Genomic DNA, 24,073 nt, shown 5'->3' with positions numbered 1-24,073 from the left:
CCACGTCTCTTCCAGATGGGCCTGATTTTCTGATGGGAGACCCAGAAGCAGCCACCCGGCAGACAGCAGCTTACGGATTCACATTCACGGATACACTGCTGCTTACATGCTGCCTGCGAACTTTCAAAGTTAAAAAATATTTTTTTCTACATTATTTGTGAATGGCTTCTATTACAACTGTTAGAAGGAAAATGATCACTGCCATAAATAACTAACCTTAACTAAATCTGATTTCGTACTCGTATACTGTCTTCTTTTACATTCCCCATATTCCCGGCATTTTATCAACTTGGTTTCAGCCAAAATTCTGGTAATTTTGATTCTTCTTTATCATATTTATTTCCACCTTTAAAAAACCTATCAAATGAAACTTTTTCCTTTTGAAGTACTTAAGAGTTTTCTATCTTCTGCTAATTTCTTTTTCTGCTATTAAAGACTTATGTTTCTAGAGAAGAGATCACAATTCTTCCAGTCTCATCTATTTATAATTTAGTGTCCAAACTTCTGAATTAAGGAAAGCTACATTTGACAGCCCCTGATTAGGAAACCAATCTGTAATTATCAAAAACAACTGACCTTTATCTGTCATAGTATTTACAAGTCAGCTTCATTAGCTACTGGAAAGAATTGTTAAAGCATTCCTCCCTAGTATGTTTCTTAAAATACAAGGAAGCAAACAATCTACTTGGTATATAATCAAGGACATATTTTCCTATTCACAATGAACCACAGAAGGCAGATTTCAAAGCTAATGGCTATTATGGAAACCTACTTTGAGGCTGTTCAAGTGAGAGCGCCAAGTAAGACATATTTTCTATTTTAGTAGCTCCTCAAATCGGATCTGGGCCACCAACTTTACAGTTTACTTCAGTAAAACTTTACTCGCCAAGTATTTCACTATGAATGGCTGTAATCAAAGTGTGGTAAATAGTTTGGAAAAAAATAAGCTATGGAAAACTTTTTACCTTAGATACAGCTATAAGAATAAATTCTTTAAATTTTTTTAAATATATTTTTCTCAATAAACATTTATTTTTCCTCACAAAATAAAGATATACACAGCAACTAGTTTAGAAGCAAAAAAGAACTACAATTTCAAGTTCTAAAAAAATACCTCTCCGTCATCTTCTTCAACTTCCCCTTCAAACAAATTACAGAAGAGGGGATGGGGGTTTATTTAATCACTTTATAAACTTAGAGAGTGGGCTCCAAAAGCCTTACATTAGCCTGCTCCTTTCCCCTCCAAGTAAGAAAAGCAAACAAAAAGTAAAAAGGATAGATGATTAAATAAGGTCATGGTCATTAAGTTTGCTTTAAAATTAACCAAGAAAACTGGTTACTTGTTTATTTTGTTACAACAACAATCAAAATTCTCCATCTTTCACCCTTTTTATTGTAAACATTAAATTGCAGTTGGAGCCAATATATTCATTTATACACACACACAAAAAAGCCTGCCTACTCGATTCCCTTAAAGTGATGAAGAACTTAATGCTCATGTGAAATACAGAATCTTAGAGTTATTTGTAGAAATAAATGAACAAATTTCTGTCCAAACAAATCAAGGTGTCACAAGAAATTAGGTAATAAAAGGGAAAAATGCAAATCCTAAGGTCATCTAATGCTTTTCTCCTAATTCCAAATAGAAAACAAAGAAGTGTTGTCAGGTTCTAAAATCTGTATATATACTCGTAAAACCAAGGTGCAAGAAAGCTGTAGATTTCTCATTTACAAGTTTAATGTTCTAAAGTCTTTCCTCCAGGGAAAACTGATATGATCAGTTACTGAATTTAATTACACAATTCCAGTTCAAGTAGTCTAAATTCAGTGTGCTTCGTCTAAAACCATCCTTGAGAGACAGAATTAATCTTGTTTCTACAGTACCGTAGCAGCCAGTTAGAATCTAGAAACACAAGCCGTCCCTTCCATTAGCATGCCTTCCCCATTCGTCTCCTCTGTAATAGTCTGAAATAACATTTTTCATTGTAAACAACATATTTTAGTAGATAAATATATGACGACTAATCAAAAAGTCTCTAAGAATAAAATATCTTAGCCCTCTGTATATCAAATCAGAACCTGAAAGGTAAAAGAATGTACATAATTTTCAAATATACAAACTGTGCTAAAGTAAAAAAAGAAACCCAAAATGTCCTTTGATTCAAAGCTCTGTCCGGGTGACTGTCAGTGGAAGTGCAGCGGGGGACGGTCCTCCACGAAGGTCGTTCCTGCCCTCTTCTACAACAAGGTGAGAAAAGCCACCGTTAGCCAGTTGATGTATTCTGAACTTCACTTAAATAAACATTGTTGCTCATCTGGAGATCATAATTCAAGAAAAAAGTTAACAGAAAATTTTAAATAAAACGTACATGTGAAAATGGCAACCCATTCCATACAGGCAAGGGAAGTGTATAAACATCTTCCTCACACCCAGTGTGAGGTCTTCCAGTATGAGCCTCATCAACAGTAACCTGATCAGCACGGTGCTATATAGAGAGATGCAGTCTGAGGTGGTGATGTTAGAGGACTTTTCAAAAGTAAAACAAGTAGCTGTGGTGATGATGGTGTCACCTCCCAGGAAGACCATAGCTAGCGTTTACTGGGCAATATATAGCAACCCAACGAGATAGAGACTATGTTATTATCCTCATTTTACAGATGAAGAAACTGAGGCAGAGAGGTGGAAGTATCTTGGAAGAGGAACTGGTATTCTAATTCAGACAGTCTGATATCATAGGAAGAGGAGTGCAAAATAATTTCAGCCCAATAGGTTTCTTCTAGTAACAGAATACTGCCTTAACTAGAGAAGAACTCACATACATTAGAGCTAAGTACGTACAAGGTCAAATGGATGATGGAAGAAGCCCAGGAAACATTCTCCAGTGATGGTCTACCACTGTTATTTTGTATCCCAGCCTTCTTTTCCCACACCTTTATTTCTATCCTCTATTTGAAATTATATTAATTTAGTCTCAAGAGAGCATTTGAGGAGACATGCTGACAAAAACTAATGCACTACAGGTAACAAGAATGCAGAAAAATCTGGAGACTGCTTTTGATAGATGTTTAATCAGGATAAGAGTTTAGTCTGTTTTTAAACATCTCAAGAATGGTCAAGTAGTAGAGAAAGCAAATTTTTTGTTTCCTTTGTGGAGACTGAGGGCAACTGCAAAAATCACATCAGTATGCACTGTGGCTGAATACAGTGGAATTCCTAAAGAGCTGGGTCTGAAGAAGGTGCTGCCCTGTGGGGGGAGGGGTGTCTAGTTCCAGCAGTAGGTGGGAGAGCTGTCCAGAGAGTTGGTAGTAGAACCCCCAGGACAGATCACCCTCCCAACTTTTTAATTCTCTGAAGTCCAGTCTCCCTTTTCTTCCGCAAGGCACTCCTTCCTCTGTATCCGTTTAAAACTTAAGCTCTAATATTTGTCTTTATTTGCCTCACAGATCTTAAACATGTGAAAAAGACAAAGGATTCAGTTTCAGTATTACAGATTTGGAAAAATATACTTCCTCTTCCAGAATGGCAAATTTTAAAATTAGTAAATTTAAATTTTAAAATTTTAAAAGATTTTAAATTTAAAATCAATAATCTGTAAAATAATTTGTACATGAATTGTAATAAAAATTCTGATGGGACTTTCTTTTACTTGGCAAAATGATTTTTAAATTAATCTTAAAAATGCAGGCTAGCCCAGAAATTAATTTTAAAAGAAGAATAAAGATGAAGGAATTTGCATTGTCTTGCAAATATCAAAACATTCACAAATAATTATTTACTAAACAATATTAGGACAATTAGTTAAACACTTGGGGGAAAAATAGGTTAGTTAAATCTCCTCTTAAACTATGTGGATTAAAGGTTTAAATATAAAATACAAAACCACAAATATTAGCAAACATAGATTAATATTTTTATAACCCTGAGGTGAGAAAGGCTTTCCTAAGTTAGCATGTTATCAAAGGCAGAATCATGAAAGAATGAGAAGCTGAACCAGATAAAAATTTTAAATTTCTATTTAAGCAAAATACATCAAAAACAAAGGATACTGACATAGGGGAGATAATAATACCTATGACAGACCAAAGTGCTTTTAGAATCAGTATGAAACAATTAGTTTCTCCATAGGAAAATAAGCTAAGGATAAAACGGGCTAAGTATAAAACGGGCTAAGTATAAAATATAAATGAACAAAAATATGAAAAGTAATATCAATAATCAAGAAAATGCAATTCGGGGGCGCTGGATGGCTCAGTTGGTTAAGAGTAATAAGCTCTTAACAACAGGGTTGCCGGTTCGATTCCCACATGGGCTAGTGAGCTGCACCCTCCACAACTAGAATGAAGACAACAAGCTGCCAGATGGCTCAGTTGGTTAGAGCGCCAGCTCTTATGTTTCCCCAAAAATAAGACCTAGCCGGACAATCAGCTCTAATGCATCTTTCGGAGCAAACATTAATATAAGACTCGGTATTGTATTATATTGTATTATATATATTAATTATATTGTATTATATAAGACTGGGTCTTATATTAATGTTTGCTCCGAAAGATGCATTAGAGCTGATTGTCCGGCTAGGTCTTATTTTCGGGGAAACACGGTATGTATGCAGCTATACAAAATCTCTCTGTACCAATACAGAGAACTTCACACAGTAAGAAAAGAAACAGGTTACCTAACAGCACATAAACGACACTCTCTCCATCCTTAAACACAGAAAAAACTGAAAAGGTATTTATCAAAATGTTAAAATGGTCTTTCCAAGTATTGTGAGATCATGGTTTTTATTTTTTCTTTATGTTTTTCTGCATTTTATGTATTTCTTCATTTTCTTTCAACCACTGCTAACGTCAGTTTGTTACAATGTGCCAGCTACTTACCTAGTAAGGCTGTGTCTTCACCTGCATCTTCTTTCAAACTGGCTTCACACTGCAGCACGGGTTCATTCGTGGTGGACGAGGGTGAACTGCCCCCATCACGTCTGGCCTCGTCTTGTACAGTGATAATCAGATTTGCAGCCTGAACACTTCCAGGGGCCGACTCTGGAGCGGGCATCTCCTGCACACCCTCCGGCTCTCCCTTGAGTTAGAGAAGAAACATCGTCTGTAAGTAACCTGACCAAAGCTTATCTATCATCTTTTGCTCAGAATTCATACAAAATGTTTACTTTTATACATAGAATAAGGCAAAAAGTACACTGATATCTTCTTTATTTAGCATCACCAAGAAAAATGAATTACTTCTCAACAAGCAGCTTTCTGAGACCTAAACAGTTTTTTATTCTAAAAACCACTTTTTCCCTTGATGTAAGTAACGCCACCTTTTAAACTATTTATTGAGAGAAAGTGAAGCTTTGTTACCCTTTTCTGCCTGGAACAGAGGCCGGGAATCCTGAGTCTGAGCCCTGCTCTGACTGCCTTACTGCTGCAGAGCGAGGCCCCAGGGTTTCAGAGGTGAACAAGGTTTCTGAACAACATAGGGCTTCAGGGCTGGGTATTGGTTCACGTGAAAACATCAGCTGTCAGTTTACCTCTAACTCCATTGCCCCCCGCCCCCCATTTGCTGCTTTAAAGAAGAAAATAACACAAGTGAGGGCTGAGATTCTATAGCCATTACTGTATTAAGTCTCAAAACTTGGGGGCTATCCAGAAACCTTGTTTGATTAAAGTCAAAGCTCTGTGTGATGAGATGAACCTACTGCTTGGTAACAGGACATATAAAATGAGGGGTCCCTGTGGGTTTACTGTGAAGCTTGGCTGACTGAGACTATCACCTCCACTTCAAGTGAAAACCCTGCAGTCATGCCCACCCTGTCCTCTGGGCTTTCAGGGCCAAGGACACTGCAGCTCCCTGTGTTCTGGGGCCATCTCCCGAATGCGACGTGGTACGCTGCCCCCTTCTCACGGGCACCTGAACAGAACTCCTGACACAATGAGCAACAAAGTGTTCAGTGAGGAGCTGCCGTAATCCCACCCTAATTGGCTTTTCCAGGTATTTATCTAAATATCTGCCAACATACCCACTTGCCAGTCTCAAACCCCACACGCTCACACCCCTGTGGACATATTCTCAACCTGCAATATACTCATCTGTTAAGACAAACCTTTTAACACCCAGCTCAGACTGCCCTCTCAAAAACCGCTCCCTCCCCCTTCCCACGTCTGTCCATTTGCAGAGTAAATCCTCCTTCCTCTGTGCTCCCACAGCTCTTTTGCCCTGCTGTGTTTGGGTGCATGCCCTGGTCCCCACCAGTCCAGACAGTGAAATCCCAGGAGTCCGTGAGCAGAAGGGCTGTGTCTTATTCATCTGTCTCTTCAGAGCCAAGTTCAGATCCAGAACCTTAGATAGCATTCCTCTGATAAATGCTTGCCAAATTAATGAAAACGCTGAGAAATGGCACATCAAAATGGTTATAGCTGCAAATGAAAGGACCACCTATGACATCTATGTGAAGGGGTGCTGGTGGCCCTCCCACTGTGGCCATTTTCTTGAAAATCAGAAAGTTATACTTACTACATGAGAGCATGTTATGACTATAAAATCCAACATAGGAAGGGCCAGTGGACCTAAAGAAAATGGCTTATTTGTCAAGATTTAAAGAAAGGCAAGGCAAGGTAATTAGTTTGATTTAAAGTTACTACAGGTTTCTATTTTTCAAAAAATAAATTAAGCTCTCTGGGGATACATATTCTAGCGTTCTGAAATTAACATTCTAAGAAAGCAACCCAACCTTATGTAATGTAAAATGAAGACTCCTATAAAAAGTAAAAATTGGCTGTTACAAAATCGCCATGGTGATATAAAGTAAAGCTCAGGGGATATAGTCAGTAATATTGTAGTAACTATGTATAGTGGCAGATGGGTACTAGATTTATCAGCGTGATCACTTTGTAAGGTATATAAATGTCTAATCACTGTGTTATACACCTGAAATTAATATAATATTGTATGTCAACTGTAATTGAAAATTTTTTAAAATTTTTAACTAAATGAAGAATCCTGATTTTTTTTATATATATGAAATATATATGTAGATATATTTCCAAAAATAAAACTCATGAGGATTAGTCTCAATGCTAAGGTCAGTGAAATTCCTTTTCTACAAATTTTTAGAAATGCAAAGCAGGTTTAAAATTACTGACTAATAAAGAGCATAACTTAAAATGGGTTTCAAAGTGTATCTAAGGAAGAAAAAGGGGAAGAAGGAAAACTCTGCCAAGTAAACATCTGTCAAGCTATCTGGATTCTATTGTCCCAGGGAGGCGTGTTCTCTTATCTGGAGCAGAGGGAACAAGCCTGGTTCACTAAGAAAGCATGTGACAACATACTATATAGAGCCATTATTATTAAAAACTATGAATAAGTGAATGTTAGAAATTCTAGAGGAAGGACAATTTTTTAGATATCAAAGCAAATTAGTTTTCAGTAAGACAGTTGAATGCTGACCTGCCCCCTTTCTGCGTGCCTATGGTAAGGGCATTCCGGAACTCACACTTGAAAGATTCATAGAAAATTATCCTGCTCCTTAACATAGTGGTCTCTCCACTATCTTTTGCAGATATGCTAAGTTAGAAGATGACAGAACATTTTCAGCAGACCTGCAGCCTTGAGGGCCATTATGGCTTTACGCTGCATAAAAGATTATCTATCATCAAAAAACCCCTCCGTAGTTTCTAACTACCATAAATGTTACAAAAAAACTGAAAATGTTTAGCAAGAAGAAAAACATATCGTCTTGACATTATTTCTTTCAAAGATCTTTATTCCAAAACTATTTAATCAAGAATATTTTGAGACATTAATGGAGTATATGAAGACTCTAAAAACAATAAAAAGTATAACAATCTAGAAATATCTTTTTTCTCCCTTCCATGTCCCCCACTTTGGGTAGAGTAGTGGTTAAGAGCTTGGACCCTGGAATTAAGCAAACTTGTATCTGAAAGCCAATTCCCCATTAACTAGCTATGGCCTTGTGAACTATTTAGCGTCTCCTAAGTTCGAGTTTCTAATTAGGAAAACAGGGATAGTAGCAGTATGTCCTTACATCACAGAGGGCTGTGGGAGCAAATATAATACTGTATTTGCGGCCCTCAGCTCATGGCTGGCGACCACTATGCGCTTTCACTCTGCCCTCATGTCTGTTTCCCTAGGAAGGTCCTAGGGCCACATTAAGTATCAAACTAACAGAGTAAATTCAATGCAGGACCAATTTTCCCAGCAGTATTTGATTCTGAAACCCAGGAACTGGGAGAGCTGGTGTCAGGAAGCGTTGGCTTCGGATTCCTCATGTGTAAGATGAGTCTGAAAATGTCTGCGGCTCCTTCCATTTCAAACATTTTATAATTCTTGTTTATACAAGACTCACTAGCACACACACATTCTGTGAAGTATTATACCAAAATATATTGCTCTAAGTAATTAATTACAAACTCTCTGAGGAACAACTAGCATGTTATTCTATAATCACCAATTTAGTTCATTAATGTTTTGGGAATGTCTTTGGAATTCGTTTTTAATAAACGTGAAAATTTCTTCAGAGAACCTCAAGGACGTTAGTATTTCGTCCATCCCTCTTGCCTTTGGTCAGTAATGAAATCGCATTCCTCAGGAAAAACCGGGGCAAAGATTGAATATAAACAAAAATGTAACAAACCCAATATCCCAGGGCTTTGATGACATCAAGTTTACACATTGGACACGTGCGGTGATCCAAAAGCCATGGGTCAATGCATATTCTATGAAAAATATGCCTAAAAAAATTAAGTATGTGTTAATGTTTTAAAATAAATGTTTATATCTTATAAAGGAAATAACACATTCTTCCAACTTCTCATTACAAGTTAAATAACGTCAAATCAACATTCGAGTCTATTCACTTACTCTAAGTACATATCTATTCTATTTTCCATGTTAAACAGAATCTTAACGGGAAATTACCCCTTCACTCCACAAAATAGCATAGCTTATGTTTATCTCATGCTAGGTTATATTTTTATGTGCTTTTGAAAACCTTTTGAGAACAAATGTGGCCTAATTAAGCCAAGAGTGAATTAACAATAATTAACTAATATTAAACTGATAGCATCTTATATGAGTCCATAAAATGACTCAAATGGAAATACAGCAAAATATTAACAAATCAATTTGGGTTGTAGGCTTAAAAAACACACTTATTTTCTGTCTTATGTATTTTTGTGTAGTCTACATTTTTCTGTAACAAACACCTTTCAGAATCAAAAACAGAAAAATCACATATGTATTTTCTTCTCTTACTGACTTGTCTTGTTGAAGATGAGTTAAGAGTATGGGCACTGGAGCCAGACAGATTGGGCTCAAGTACCAGTTGTGTGACTTGATGCTGTGACACTGACTATTTCCTTCACCTCTCTGCACCCACCCCACAGGCTGTGCTGCAAACATGTAATGTGCAAACAACAATGCTAGGCACAGCAATTACTTAGTAATTGTTCATCACACAAAAATCTGCAAGTGCAGCTAAAAATAACAGTACTTATATAACACAGCCTAGTCCAGCTTCTCTTGTGACCTTTCCATCTTCAAACTGAAATTGACGCACCCAAAGGAATTATTTTACAAAATCATAAAAGAAACACGTTGGGAAATTTGTTCAATAAAACAGAAAAAAATGGGGGTGGGGGGGTCAAAACCCCTATGAAGGAGACCAGGAAATGTGTACATGCACAAGTCTGCTTATGAGGGTCAAATGCAAAACCCAGCTCGGCCATCAGGACATACCTGGTCCTATGTATGACAAGAAATGAGCCTCAAGTGGCTTCTTGGTGCAGCATCTTAAGCATTATTTTTTAAGTCAGAAGGCCTTGCCCTAAACCAGCCTAGAGCAAACATTCTTTTCTATTTTAATAATTTTCTACAGGATATGATCAACCCACACTGACTCCAATTTATTAAGCACCCAGCACACCAACGCCCTGTAAATGCCTGTAGATTTAAATTACATATCTTTATTCAGGAAACGTTTTATTTCATAATTCTGGTATTATTCATTTCCTTCACAATTACTGAGAACTTAATCTACTCTAAAGTACTTGTATATATACTACAGTACTTTGCAAACATAAAGCAAACATGAACTCATGACTTGCTTCTAACAGGTGTGAAATATAATTAAAACTGATCAGACTTAAACGTATTACAGTACTTGTGTACCCTTCTAACAAAGCAATGCTTTTAAAAAGTTAAACTATTCCATTATTAAAAAGAAAACACAACTTCCTGTTGCTAAAAAAAAAAAAAAAAAAAGTCCTTAATGTACTGAAAGTAAGGGGAGGAGTATTTACTTTTCACAACCCACAAAAGAACCCAATCCCAGGGTGCAAATAACAGCAAACCACTGCCCTCCCAACCTACTTTCTGGCCCTCTCCTGGGGCCTTCACCAGTCAAGCTTCAGTCTCCTTGCTCCTTAAAAAGCCAATCCATGACAAAGATATGTAATGGGTCCCCGTCACCTACAGTCTCTTAAGCAAAGCAATTTTACAGCAATACAATACACGAGACTTGGAGACTGGAAACATCTTTTCTAAAGGATGAGATCAAAACTATAGCAAGATCTTCATGTCCTAAAGACAAGAAACTCTTGCTGGAAACCTGAAGCCTGTCAAGTAACTTTTAACATCTCAGGAGGTAACGAGAACATACTTGCATGGCAGAATTCTGACAACATCCTTTACTTTAAAATTTTCAATGCACACTGCACAGTTCTCAGCTTCGACATCAAGTCCCTGTAAAAAACAGGAAAGAGTTTTATTAGCCTGGGTAAAGCTTACACTGCATCTTGGGTAAAAGAGATGAATTCTAGTCTGCGTTGGTACAATGTAAAACTAAACATATAATTTCTACTCGGTATTTACTTTTCACCACTATCAAAAAAATATTTAAAGAATCTGGCTGAAAAGAAAAAAATTTCATTGTCTACCTAATCAGATATGAATAGTGTTTATATACTAGGCTAGTGTTTATGTTGTGTTTTTTAAAGTGTTCACGTTTTAAGGGCTTTAGAAACACAAATGCCTCTTTACTACAATAAAATATTTTTCAAATATAAAACTTACAAAGAGAATGAATATCCAGTAAGCTGCTTGTTTTCTGGAATCATTAAAAACAAAAACTAGAGCACGTTCATGAGAACTGGCTAAAGAACACAGTTACACCCTACAAGTAAGAAAATGTACATGGCTAAATATTTGAAAATATTCACCTCACTTGTGATAAAAGAATTAGAAATTAAAATAAGGTATAGTTTTTCACATATCAAATTAACAAGGTAAAAAGAAACAAAAATTACAGGGGAGAAAGCAGTCTTGTGACAAAATTTCCACTTCTAAGAATGTATGGGTCATAGACCTTTTTGGTGGGGGTCAACCTTCCCCCCCACTTTTTCTGGGTGCTTCCCAGATCTATCCATTTGGTCTCACAGCATCAGCCAAAGCAGGCAGGGCCAGAGTGGTCATCTGATGCAAACAGGCCAATGAGACTCATTCCCAGGATTCTGGGATGGGGATTCAGGAACCACCAATCAGTGTCCACAAGCAGCTACAACTTTAGCAAGGTAATTTTATGGAACTGAACTACACCGTACTTATGTAATTATTAAAAAACATATTCAGCCATGTGCATCACTTGTCAATAAAGCAATAAAAATGGATTTTCTACGAGTATGCAGATATTGTTATCAAAGATTGTATTAAAATGAACTTTATAACATTTAAAATTATATGTTGCAACTAAAGTAATTATTACCACTCATTTATCGTATGCCATGCAAGAGTGATGAAATAATTTTTAAAGTCCTTAATGGTTTACAAGCTTATACATTACCATGAATGAGTACACGAGAAAAAAAAAACTTAGAAAACAAGCACTAGTCCCCAGGACTAGACAAGATGTAGATTTAAGAAGACAACATTTTTCTGTGTAAGTTTAAAACAAAATTGCCAGAAAAATCTATGTATATACCTCATGGACCACTTATGGATCCTCTTTTTTAAACCATTATTTTGACAACTATCAAAAAACAGTCCGTGGAAGCGTGTTTTCAAAAATGTTCTGTATAGGAAGAGAACAATATCAATTTACTTAAGTTCTGAATTACTGACTCAGTTCAGCAAATTATACATATGAATCTATGTCTTCTCATATTTAAGGACTGAGGTTTCCTGCTTCAGAGAGTAGAAGACCTGTTCCCAGAGAAACGTGGAATTATAATGCTTGTCAAGTCACTAGCTACACCAAACATATGCCAAGTTTGTCACTGCCATTCACTGGAGACTCTCTCCCCGGACCCTTGATCTGTCAATTGGATGCTAACCTTAACCCATAAGATGGGACACCTTTTTTAACTTTTTCAGTTCAGTATATGTGCATGAGAGGACACCTTGCACAAACTGTTACAATCAACTGTTCCTACACTGGAAAGGCATTAGGGAAGGGATGCAGCCAACAACAAGATTCCAGGAGTGCTCACTATTAAAGGCATCACATAAACCATTAACATCAGGTTCTCAAGTTATCAAATCGAAGGCCTATGATTTAATGCGCGTTATTTCTGTAAGTAGGTCAGTGGAAGCAATATATACCATAATGCAGTTATTGCTTTTTTTGAAGGGGAGACTAGAGGGTGGAATAGATTAAGTCTCAACAACTTAGTGAAATGAAATGAAAATCAAAACAACTGAACCAACCCACACCTACGTCAACATAGTCGTCAACGTTTCACAGCCCAGAAGATGAACTATTAAAAGGATAACACTGCTGCGTTAGCAACTGTTTCCCTTTGAAGGAATCTACCCGCTAAGACTCTGAGGGTCTCGAGGGTCCTATTCCAAAAATGCTCTGGTACGGTTTGGGTCTTTGAAGTCTCAGGTTGGCCTTGTCAAATCATTTCTTTTATTTAAAAAAGTACCTTTAAAAAACATTTTTTTCTTTCCTTCTCAATAGTTTATCAAAAATCCCAATAGTTTATCTCTGTAATTAAGGGAATCAGAGGGAATGGACACACACAGTCTCAGATTCAACAGAGATGAATTTAAATTTTCAAGGGTCTGTGGTGGAGACTTGAAACTCTTTATCTTCTTTAGTGTCATGTGGGTCTCATGAACAGGTAGAACTGTTTCTGATGACAGACATATTGGCGCCATCCAGGATGGGAGCAACCAGCCAATGTGGCTATTTGAGCATTTTGAATGCAGCTAGTGTGAGGGAGGAACTGAATTTTAAGTTCAATTCATTTACATTCAAACAGCCGTATGTGGCTAGTGGCTGCCCTAGTCAGACAGTGCAGGTCTGAAAGGCTCGTCACACATGCAACAGAAGGATGTCAGACAACTCAGCTTTAAAATGAACACATATAAAAAGTTAGTACTAACTCAAACTAGCCAGCAGTCCTGTTCGATACTGTGAATTTAGCAGACTGCAAACCATTACTTAGACACAAAAACAGACATACAGACTAGTTTAAACCAAAAACAAAACCCCCCAAAACATGAAAATATTACCTTTTCTCCTTGCTTTATGGTATGAAGCAGAAGCTGGCCAATAACTTTCTTGGTTTCTTTTCTATGGCTCTTAGGTAGGAAAAAAATTATTATTATTGAAAATTTTATGTTAAAGGAAGCTTATAGAAAAAAATTTCATTTAAAAAGCAAAGCTAAATGACAATAAAAATAACTTTAAAAATTACCATTTAAGGTTTAATGTAGAAAACAGCCACATATAACTTAAGAGTATTGATCAAGAATATTTAGTTTCAATTCCATGTCTAAAGAAGAACCCAATTCCGATTCTTAGGTTTAAATACTGGCAAGAAACGAGTAAGCTGAGGCTGGGGGCACCATACACTCATCTATTAACGTCTAACAGTAGAGAGGGTTCCTAGTCACCAGGTAGAAGATGACCCAGAAATGCCCACCTACTGCCTACAAAGCCAGGAAGGGCAACTTCTCAAGACAACAGAGGGCAGTGGGAAATTCAAGAGGCCTGCCTTTGGAAGGCTCTGGCTCTTCACCTGCCCTCCTCTTTGCTGTTACTGGGACAGTGTTTCTCTGAAGGAAATGGCTTTGAAAGTTGCTCCATGATGGAGACAGAGAAGCCCCTTCTACTCTGCTCCTTACCTTGGGGGGCCAGGGTTCTCTTTATAAACACAGAACCAGGTCCCCTCTACCTCGTGCCTTTTTGCCATTCCTTTATGTCTGGAAAAGGACAAAGGGGGTTTTTGCAGAAGCAAAATGTGCAAAAAGTGTCCCCGAGTTAAAGGTATCCAATTTCCCACAGAACAGAAAATTTAATATATTCTAAAAAGTTATTTTCAGAAAAATCATATTAATGCTTAAATATTATGAGTGAAAATGAAATTCAGAATAGGGTCCAGTATAACTTCAAGCAATACACATGGAAAAACTTCAGAAGTATTTTTAAAAACAAAGTTAAAAAGAGTTATCCATACTTACCTGACTTCCAAACTGTGAGCCAGTGTACAGGAAACGCTGTATATAGTAAAATATTAGCCAGGCTAATGAGATAATCATCATGGTGATGAAAGCGATGGCCACAAACACCACAGACTGGCCACTGATGAACTCCTGGACGTGACGCGTGCCAACCCCAATGGTCATTTTGACTGGAATTCCTTTTTGCACCAGATCCAAAATTTCTCTTCCTTTTGGGTAGCTAACCATAATGACCACTATATTTCCTGTTCCTGTAAGAAAGAACAAAGAAATCAATAGAAAGAACACAAAATAAGAAAAAGTTAAGAGAAATATAAGAGTAGTATGGTTCGTCCATGCATATACGTCCGAAAATTTCAATAATATGGGTAATTTTTAAGGAAAGCATAAGTTACCAAAACTGGTCCAAAAGAGAAAATAGACTGATTACCTGAGACGGAGAATAAATCATTAAGAAACTACCCCCTTAAAAGCAAGAGCCCCATTTAGTTTCACGTGTGAATTCTACCACTAAACCTTTTGAGGATGAGTAACACCAATGACATTTAAATTGTTCCACAGAAGATTAAGAAAATAAGTTTTAAAATGATTTCTAAAACAATAAAACCAAACACGTAATGAAAAACAAGCAAAAGAACCATGGAGAGCAATTTCACTTATGAATACCAATATGTTATGACTAAAGGATGTTCATTACACTCAGGGATGCCTCCGAGAATTTCTACTACGATCACTAGTATTTACCATTGCTCTGAAGGCATGAGCAGATACACCAAACATACATATATATACACACACTATATATATATATATATATATATAGCATATATAGTATATAGTATATATATATATATAGTGTGTGTATATATATATACACACTATATATATATAAATTAACGCAATAACCATAAAATATTAATAGGATTTAAAAAATCTTAAAAGTGCTGCTTCTTGAAGAAATGCTGCTTCTGAAGTTCACTTAGGGGAAAAATAATCAAGAATGATTGGGAAAAGTTTTTAAACAGTAAAACCTGGACTAGCCTTTATATTTGAAGTAATTAAAACAGTGTGATAGTAACATGAATATGACAAGAATGGAACAGAAAAGAAGTCCAGAAATTAGACTCAAATACCTAAAATAATTTAGTAAATGATAAAAGCGGAATTTCAAATCAATGGAGTAAAATGGATTATTAAAAAAAAAAGTGTGGGGGCAACTGGGTATCATCTGAGGGGGAAAAAAACCGTATCCCTTTCTTAAAACTTATGCCAAAATAAATTCCAACTAAGTCAAATATTTAAATATATATAAAAGAGGAAATATACCAGTCAGAAGAAATATGGGGATTTAAAAATATGTAATGTTGAAGAAAAATCTTTCCAAGTATGAAAACCCACCTCAGAGTTTCTTAAAAAAAAATTTGACCAACCATATAAAAATGAAAACTTTCTACATGGCTTAAAGAGAGCAAGGAATCGAGATCAAATGGCCAATTTGGGAAAAATACATGTACCACAACAAAAACACAAAACTAATTTACTATGAGAAAAAGAACAGAAAAACAAAAGACATGAACTCAGTGTGCAGGAAGTTCATACAAATGGGTTTTATTTTTTAAAATAACAGCTTTAGCGAGATAGAATTCACATGCCACCCTTTTAAAGGGTACAATTCAGTGGTTTTTATTTAGTATATTCACAGAGGTTGTGAAACCATCACCACTATGTAATTCCATAACATTTTCATCACCCCCAAAACAAATGCTGTATACATTAATGGTCACTCTCCAACAAATGGAATCTAAACATATGAAAAGTCATATTTAAATGAAAACATATCTCTACGATGGCACAGATCAAAACGTTTCATACATTATATTGGCAAGAGTGAGCACAAATCTGTTCTGCACACTGCGCGTGGGGTGGGAATTACAATATTCCAATCTGGGTGGAGGGCAGAGGATGGCTATCAGAAAAATTTCAAACACACATCTCTTTGACCCAGCGATTCTACATCCAAGAGCTTAATTGCACTGATATACATACATATATATATACATGAGGCATCTGTAAAGATATTGATTGCTAATGTTTTTTCCTAAGTTTTTGCTATCACAATCTAAACGTCCATCAGTACGAAAAGTTCTATTAGTCAGCCTATGTACAAATACTAGGGACCCTGTCTGCCTTGGTGAGGAAGTGGGCACAGTAAAACTTCTGTACCATGTACACATATTATCCATTCAAAAATTAATTTAAAAAATACATATAAAGAATGTTCTTGGGCATTACACTAAAACCACATCACACTATTTTAACACAGGGAGAAATGTAATCTGTAGCAAATCCACTGTGGCCCTCAGCCGTGGGGACTGAGTTACTGAAACACCAGAAGGGCACCCTTCTAAGGTGGCTCCTGCCTGGAAGCCGATCCTATGACCCAGGCCGAAAAGTTTCACTTAGCAAGAACTGAAGTTGTCTCAGCTCTCACACAATGGACCATGTCAGGGAGACACAATAAGAAGTAAAGTATTTCCTGCCTTCAGGAAAATAAACATCTAGTAGCTAAGAGAGACAAGTATAGAAACAACTTATACCACTTATAATTATATGGCACTTCACTAGCCAAAAGCTTTTTTTTTATAAACTTCCTTTCTGTGGAAATTTGCAGGAACATACTAACGTAGGAAAAGCAGTACAATGAACCTCACGTACCTGCCTCAGGCTTCCGAGCCTCAGACTGGGTTCAAATGTCACTGTAAGTTACCACTGTGTGAGTCTGGAGAATCTATCCTCTCTGAGAATATTACTTCGGCTATAAAATGGAGATAAGGATTTTTCCATTTTGGACATTTATTTAATAAGAAAGCGGAATGCAAAGGGCTGCAGAAATGAAGTGATAATTCTGTCTGGGGTGGGAGGCACTCTTTCCCTGCGAAGTGCGTTTGAGCTGCATCTCGGGAGGACAGGGAGGTTTACCAAGCAAAGGAAGGGTGGTTTCTAGGCAATGAAACCACCTCAAGAACAGGTTAGGGATGGTGACTGTTCCAGTTTAGTGACTAAAACATACATAATCTCATTATCCCCAGTGCCTCACACGAAAGCTGGCACACAGTGTGTTTAATAAATACTTGTTGAATAAATGAGTGAATGGGAGGTGGAAGGTGAACTGAGATGAGAGAGGCTCTAGAACATCTAAAATCTCAAGTGGGGGAGCGGCGGGGCAACTGCCACAGTGACCGGCACTCAGGAGGCTGCCCCGAGCTGAAACCACTTGTCACAGAATCGGAAATTTCTCACCTTGGGAATGAATCTTAGTTTACTGAATGAAAAGAAATCATTTTTAAAAATCCTGTGCCTAGGGTGAAGACTAAAGTGTTTGCTGTATATACGGTAATTACAGCAGCCAGACGGCTTCTGGGAACTAAATTAATAAAACTCAAAATGAAGACTCATTCTATCCTGTGACTTGCTTTTCAGGGACACTTTTTTGGGATGAACAGGAGGCAGGGCAGTTGAGTAAAAAACGCACTAGTTCAGGGTCACTGCATGTACAAGCCCTACGGGTGCTGGCCCCGCCCTTTCCTCCTGATGCATCACTGCCAATCCCAGAGAGCTTCGAGCCTCAGTGGCATGTGACAGCACATCACAGCTTATTTCCAAAGTAAACAACTGGATTTCTTCACAGAAGGCACAAGACACTCAAAGACTGGGGATGGGTGAGAAAAAGCCCTTAGAATTATTTTCTTTCCCTAGGCCTTAACTGCTACCAATCACGTCTGACTAAAAAAAGTCATGTTGGGCAATACCCCTTCCTCCCCCAAAGAATCTGTACACATCAGCAACAGACAGAAGAACTTGAGTCAGTTTGCTTTATTTCTGTCTTACTTAGCACAAGGTCTTTGCAGGTACATTATCAAAACAATAAACACCAAGTAATAATGCCAAATAATAATAAACACCAAATATAGTATTCTTTAGCAAACCAAATTATCCATAAACCTCTTCTATGCCAAAAAAAAAAAAATGCATGTATTGTTTTCTTTCAAATTTCTATGTACCTCTTACCACCCTGTCAAAAACACAAACAAATAAAACGTTTTAAAAAATCTGTTTTGGTCAATAGCTTGAACATTCTAGAGGGTGACATCTGAGTCTAGTGTACCATTTCTCCTCCCAAGGCAACCATTTAAAGTAGATTTCAACATTGTCTTGGAGGAGGTGGGAACTACTGAAATATTTAAAGTAGTGGATAAGATTTCTGTTCTAGAAAAGTAATTCGGGCAGCAAGAAATACATTTTAAAGTTCCAGCAAGAGAATTCCAAGAACGTGCGTTTCTTTTTTCCCCCCACTAACTTAACTTCCATACTCTCTCCACCTTTCCCTGCAACCTGGAGAATTCCCAGTTAAATCTTTAAGCTTCAGCACAAGCTCAAGCCAAGGCTTTTCAACGCCACCTGCCCCTTTGCGTATGCAATACATCAATGCTTCCGACGTACACCTCTTTTTATACACCTACTATAGTTTCTTTATAGGTTTCTCTCCCTCCCTAGACCAGCACTACCAGTTTTTTTAGTTTTTGTAGCCTAGCATCACGCAGTGATGACCCACAGAAGAGTTTCTGAATGAATCAATCTGAAAATTGGCTTATCTTCTAGCATTAGTAGTTGAAATGACCCAACAAGGAGAATATTACAGACTCTTCTGCAGGGGAAATAATACACTAAATATGAAGGCAAACGCCTCTGAAATTTGAAGCTATTTTAACATAATACCTTTGTGGTTCGCTGGGGTGAGTGAAAAGGACCCCGAAATAAATTTGAGTCTCTTCTTGGAATTTTAAATTATGTGTTAAGACGGGGGATTGCAATGGTGGCACTAAATCTTCTATTTTGAGATTTGGATCTCTGGTGTAATTTGATTTAACAAGTGTAATTTAGCTTGGGACTTTTTGAAAGCTTTCTCTTTCTTTGCTTCCTTTCCGCCAAATGTCAATGATTCTGCTTCCTACACGTTTACTGTGCAGTTTCAATGGTTCTGTTTACTTCGGACTTGCAGGCCCTGGGACTTGAGAGAGGTTTTGCATCTGTATGGGATCCACTCCAGGCTCCAACGTAAATCAACATAACATATGCAAAGGTGGCAGTAACCAGCTTAACGACTACCTTCCCCCACCCCAAAGCTGAACAGGCAGAAGCAATTTACATCCTGATCAGAAAGTATAACACTTGACACCAAACAAAGACTCCAAGCAGTAGTTTGCAGTAGTTCCAGCAGACTCCGCCCAGCTGACCCTTCTCTTACTTTAATAAATCTTCCTTCTATATTTCTACCTGACTCATGAATTCATTCATCGCCCGCAAGCAAGCAGACATAACATTACGTTTTGGATAATTTGGCTTGCTCAAAAATATGTATTTGTTGAATATACTACTCAACAGTCTTAATGAGAACTCTTTGCAGTTCTCCTAAATGCATTACTTCATCTCGGGCCTTCAGCCTTTTTGCAGTGCCCATGTGCCACCCAGAATGTCCTATAACCAGCCACCCCTGCCGCATACCACACACACCCAAAGACATCGTCTCCACAACTTAGCTTGTCCTTCAAAACTCAATCATTCTGGAACTGTCCTAGTTCATTCCGCCTTCTATGAGGCTGTAGGGTGCCATTTCTGTCTTCCTACAGCACCAAAATATGATACACTCTAAATTCAAATCTAAGCATGTGGCACTTAGTAAGCAACTGTTCACAGAATGAAAGGGCCATTCCTAAAAGGCTATGCCAAGATTTCAGCTATAGAACCATCCTATTTATTAATCAACAAGAACCACAGTAAGACCAATACTCTAGGAAAGCTTTTTTAATTATTTGACTTGTGTCAATTTTTACCCATCTTGTTCAAACTAACTCCTGGCCATCCTTGTAATATCTGCATCAGATGGCCTTCCTTGACGCATCCTAAGGACTTGTGCGTATAACTCTGTCGAGGGCCAAACCATATTGTCTGGAAAGTTGTTTATCGCCCCTACTAGGCCGCAAATTCCTCAAAGGCAAGCTGGTGTCGGGCTTGTCTGTCCCTGAGCAGGCACAACACCTGGCTCATTATCTGTCTGTTAAAGGGAATCAACTCCGGCACTAGTGTAACGGTCCTTGTTCTGACAGAGTATTAGCTTAAAGTCATGATTTATTTTAGAGCCACAATAAACTACAGATAATTAATCCAAAATATCTTACCTTGGATTCTAGTAGTCAAGCAACAGGTTTAAGGAAAACCGGAGATATTCTCCCCGAGTCTCTACCAGTTTGTAGGGCACCAGTGTGGCCCAGGGACACTGAGAAGCACTGACTCGGAGATTTTTCCTGTGGCTCCAGCCACATCCTGGCAAAATCCAAGAAGCCTGTCTGAGGTGCCTGTGTAACATTTCAAACTCATGTCTGTCAAAGTTGGTTCCTCTTCTGACTTAATCCCATTCATACTTCTAATCCATTTTCAAAAAATCACGATGCATTTGCACCCTTGTCCCCGATTTGGCCACGTCCATGAGGGTTATTCTTTCCCACCTCTACAGTCAACGCTATAATACTGGCCCTTATATTTCTACTTGGACTAGCCCAACCTTCTACTGGATTCTCTTTCCAGCTTTTCCTCTGTGTAATCCATTAGTCAATGTGCTACCAGATTAATCTCCCTTAAAGTCAGCACTTCAAAAAGGTGGATGATTTTTGTCAACCCCTCTCCTCCTGGACATGTGGCAGCATCTAGACACATTTTAGGTTGTCACAACGGGGGAAGTGCTACTGGAATCTAGTGATTAGAGGCCAGGGATGCTGCTAAACATCCTATAAAGCACAGGACAGCCCCTCCCACAACAAAGAACGATCTGGCCGTACATCACTTGTTACTTTGAGCTAGTCATTTACATTCTTGGAGCGTCAGTTTCCTCACTGGTAAAATGGGGGTAAAGTACTCACCTAAAAGGGCTCTTACTGTTAGGAGGTTAACGCGAGCTGTTGTATGGAGAACACCGAGCACAGTGCCTACGCACTGGATAATTTTTACAGTTTTAAAAAATGGTGGTTACTTTTGTCTTTACCCTCAGAAAGAATCTTTCTCATGGTAAAAAAGCTAGAATAGACACTGATAATGGGAACAGAAGCTCGCAATGAGAGGATTTAAAATAAACACAAATGAGGTGTTTTTCTGGGCCTGGATAACTCTACATGTCAATAATATAAGCAAGAAAGGTTGCTGAACCACGGTCAGAGTAAGCGCTGTGAGCCTGGGGAGATGTTACCGTCATTATCAAAAAATCAGTGAACAGATTTAGAAAATTGTAGGCCTGCTACTGGAAAGAAAAGGTCTACATTAAGATGTTGTAGACAAGTGATTGCAAGGACCCAGAATCAGAGAATCCTGACACACCAACCTCTTTTCCTGGACAGAACTACCAAACTTGGGGAAGGCTGGCAATAACCTGTATGCAATGCGATGTGAAATCTGACAGGATTTTCAGGAGAATTTTGTGGAAAGATGGCTTGGGTTGACATGACAATTAGTAGATTTGTAATCACTGACATAACTGCACCACTGTTACCACATAGACATCTGTTCCACTTCCTCTCCAAATCCACTTCCTTTCAATTGCAGCTGGTGCAACTGGGGAATTTTCCCTCTACTCTCTGAGGCCAGTCCCTCCATAAGTATCCTGGACACTGCCACCTGCCTTCTCAAAGGCCTGACTCCTTCAGTTGCCTCTTCTCTCCTAGATCTCTCCATATCATTCCCATCCAATTTCAAATATGCGCCACCACTGTCCGTGTCCTACCCTCCCTGGCCCTAGTTTCTGCTGCATTCTCAGCACCTCCAAACCCCGCCAGTCAACCTTCGTGGAAGAGGTGTTCTAACAGTCCTCCACTTCCTCACCTCTCAACTGACTTCCGTTCCGATCACTCTGCTGAAATAAGTCAAATTCAAAGTCACTTTTCTGTCCTCATTTCACTGTTGGGTTCCGAACTTACATTCAGGAAGCCAAAACAGAATCAAAAACAAAAGCACAGGACAAAGGGTGTCTGACTTGCAGCAGCAGGAACTTTAAAGAGAGATTTTAATAACAGTAAGTTTAGAATGAGTCATGAGCTTAGAAGGCAGAACAGAAATACATTCTCTGCTGCGTGCTGATCAGACAGCACTCAGAATTCAGTTCTGTGGATGCTATCCTACAAAACAAGACTTTTAAACTACCATCACTGCTTGAAACTGTAACCTGTTGCCTTGGAATACGTGTACGTGGGAAGGCTCACCTCGCCCAAAGCAACATCTTTTCTTGAACACAGCTTTAAAACTTTCATCTAAACTCAAGACTAAACGAATCTGATTGGCAGTGCAGCCAGCATTATAACCTTTATATTTAGTGAGACAACATACCCGAATTTAAATCCAGGCTTTCTGACTCAAGAGTTAAATCCAAATTTTCTGATTCGCAGTTTAGAATATCCAGACATGTTTTATGGAAGTCAAGAAACCACAGTGCCACCAAGCCACCACTTTACTCTGGTGAAGGGACTGCCAGACCGTGGAGCGTGCTGGTGAAGAACTTCGGTTCCTACCCCACCTCCCTGAGAGACGCTGAGTAGAAACGAACCCACGATGAGCTATCGTAAGACTTTCCAGGTTACGACCACAACCGCTCCTTCGGTGGGTTTTAGTATCTCTCGTTCTCCCCATTGGAGGGCACCTCCCTTCACCTAAAGGGCGCAAGGCGAAGTATCTAATCTTTTCGGTAGGCTGGCCGTCCTGCTAACAGCAGCACCCCAGAGGGCACACCGAGCAAATCTAGCGTTTCCCTAATAGTTCGGGACCGCCAGGGACCACCAGGAGGGCCAGTGGAGGACGAGAAGGCCGTCGGCCATGACCGCGCTGCAAAGACCCCACCACTCCCCCGTCCGCGGCGCCGGCTCACCCGCGTGGGACATGGGCGAGGTGAGGTTCCCGTAGCGCTCCTCGTTGTAGATCACCACGGCCGAGGCGTTCCTCCGCGCTGCCACCAACACCTTCTCCTTGAAGGTGCAGCCCCCGCGCGCCACCAGAGCGACCCAGGGCGGGGACACAAGGAAGTGCGTGTCGGTCGCGCAGCCCTCGGGGTCGCGGTCCGCCGTGTGCGGGACGCCCACCAGGCCCAGCGCGCCCTCCTTGGGCGAGCTGTCGCCGAATCGGCCGTTCTCCGAGACGCTCCACACCGTCCGGTTCGTCCGCGGGTCCACGTACTCGGTACTCACCACGGCCGAGTACCACTCGAGCGCCCGGCCCCGAGACCCGGGCGCGCACAGGGCCAACGCCAGCAGCGCCAGCGCGCCGCGGGCCCCGCCGCCGGCCTCAGGCCGCCGCCGCCGCCGCGCCATGGCCCCTCCGCCGGGCTGACGAGGAGCAGGGCGGGCTGGGGGTCCGGCGACTCCCGGGGACCTGAGGGCGCGCGCGTGTGAGAACGCGGAGGAACGTGGAGAAGCGACCGCTCGCCTCAAAGCCCGGAAAGAGCGCGACGCGATAGCGGCGCACGCGCACCTGGCGGTGCGAAGGGGGCGGGACGGAGGA

General features: G+C 39.3%; 1 protein-coding gene across 1 annotated transcript; it reads right to left on the bottom strand.

Moving 5' to 3' along the window:
• Nucleotides 1-4: 4 nt before the first annotated feature.
• On the bottom strand, nt 5-24,000 carry RNF149 (ring finger protein 149). Its single transcript, XM_033124431.1, has 7 exons — nt 23,445-24,000; nt 14,483-14,733; nt 13,532-13,600; nt 10,677-10,759; nt 8,652-8,748; nt 4,879-5,077; nt 5-2,238 (listed from the first exon to the last, which is right to left on the bottom strand). The coding sequence occupies exons 1-7, from the start codon at nt 23,881-23,883 to the stop codon at nt 2,162-2,164; spliced, it is 1,215 nt and encodes a 404-aa protein (XP_032980322.1). The 5' UTR covers nt 23,884-24,000; the 3' UTR covers nt 5-2,161.
• Between the last annotated feature and the right edge of the window lie 73 nt (nt 24,001-24,073).

Source organism: Rhinolophus ferrumequinum, chromosome 13, assembly GCF_004115265.2.
Source record: "Rhinolophus ferrumequinum isolate MPI-CBG mRhiFer1 chromosome 13, mRhiFer1_v1.p, whole genome shotgun sequence".
In the NCBI taxonomy this organism is placed as follows: Eukaryota; Metazoa; Chordata; class Mammalia; order Chiroptera; family Rhinolophidae; genus Rhinolophus; species Rhinolophus ferrumequinum.
The sequence above is the reverse complement of the archived record's forward strand: the minus strand, read 5'-3'. Positions and strand labels throughout refer to the sequence as shown.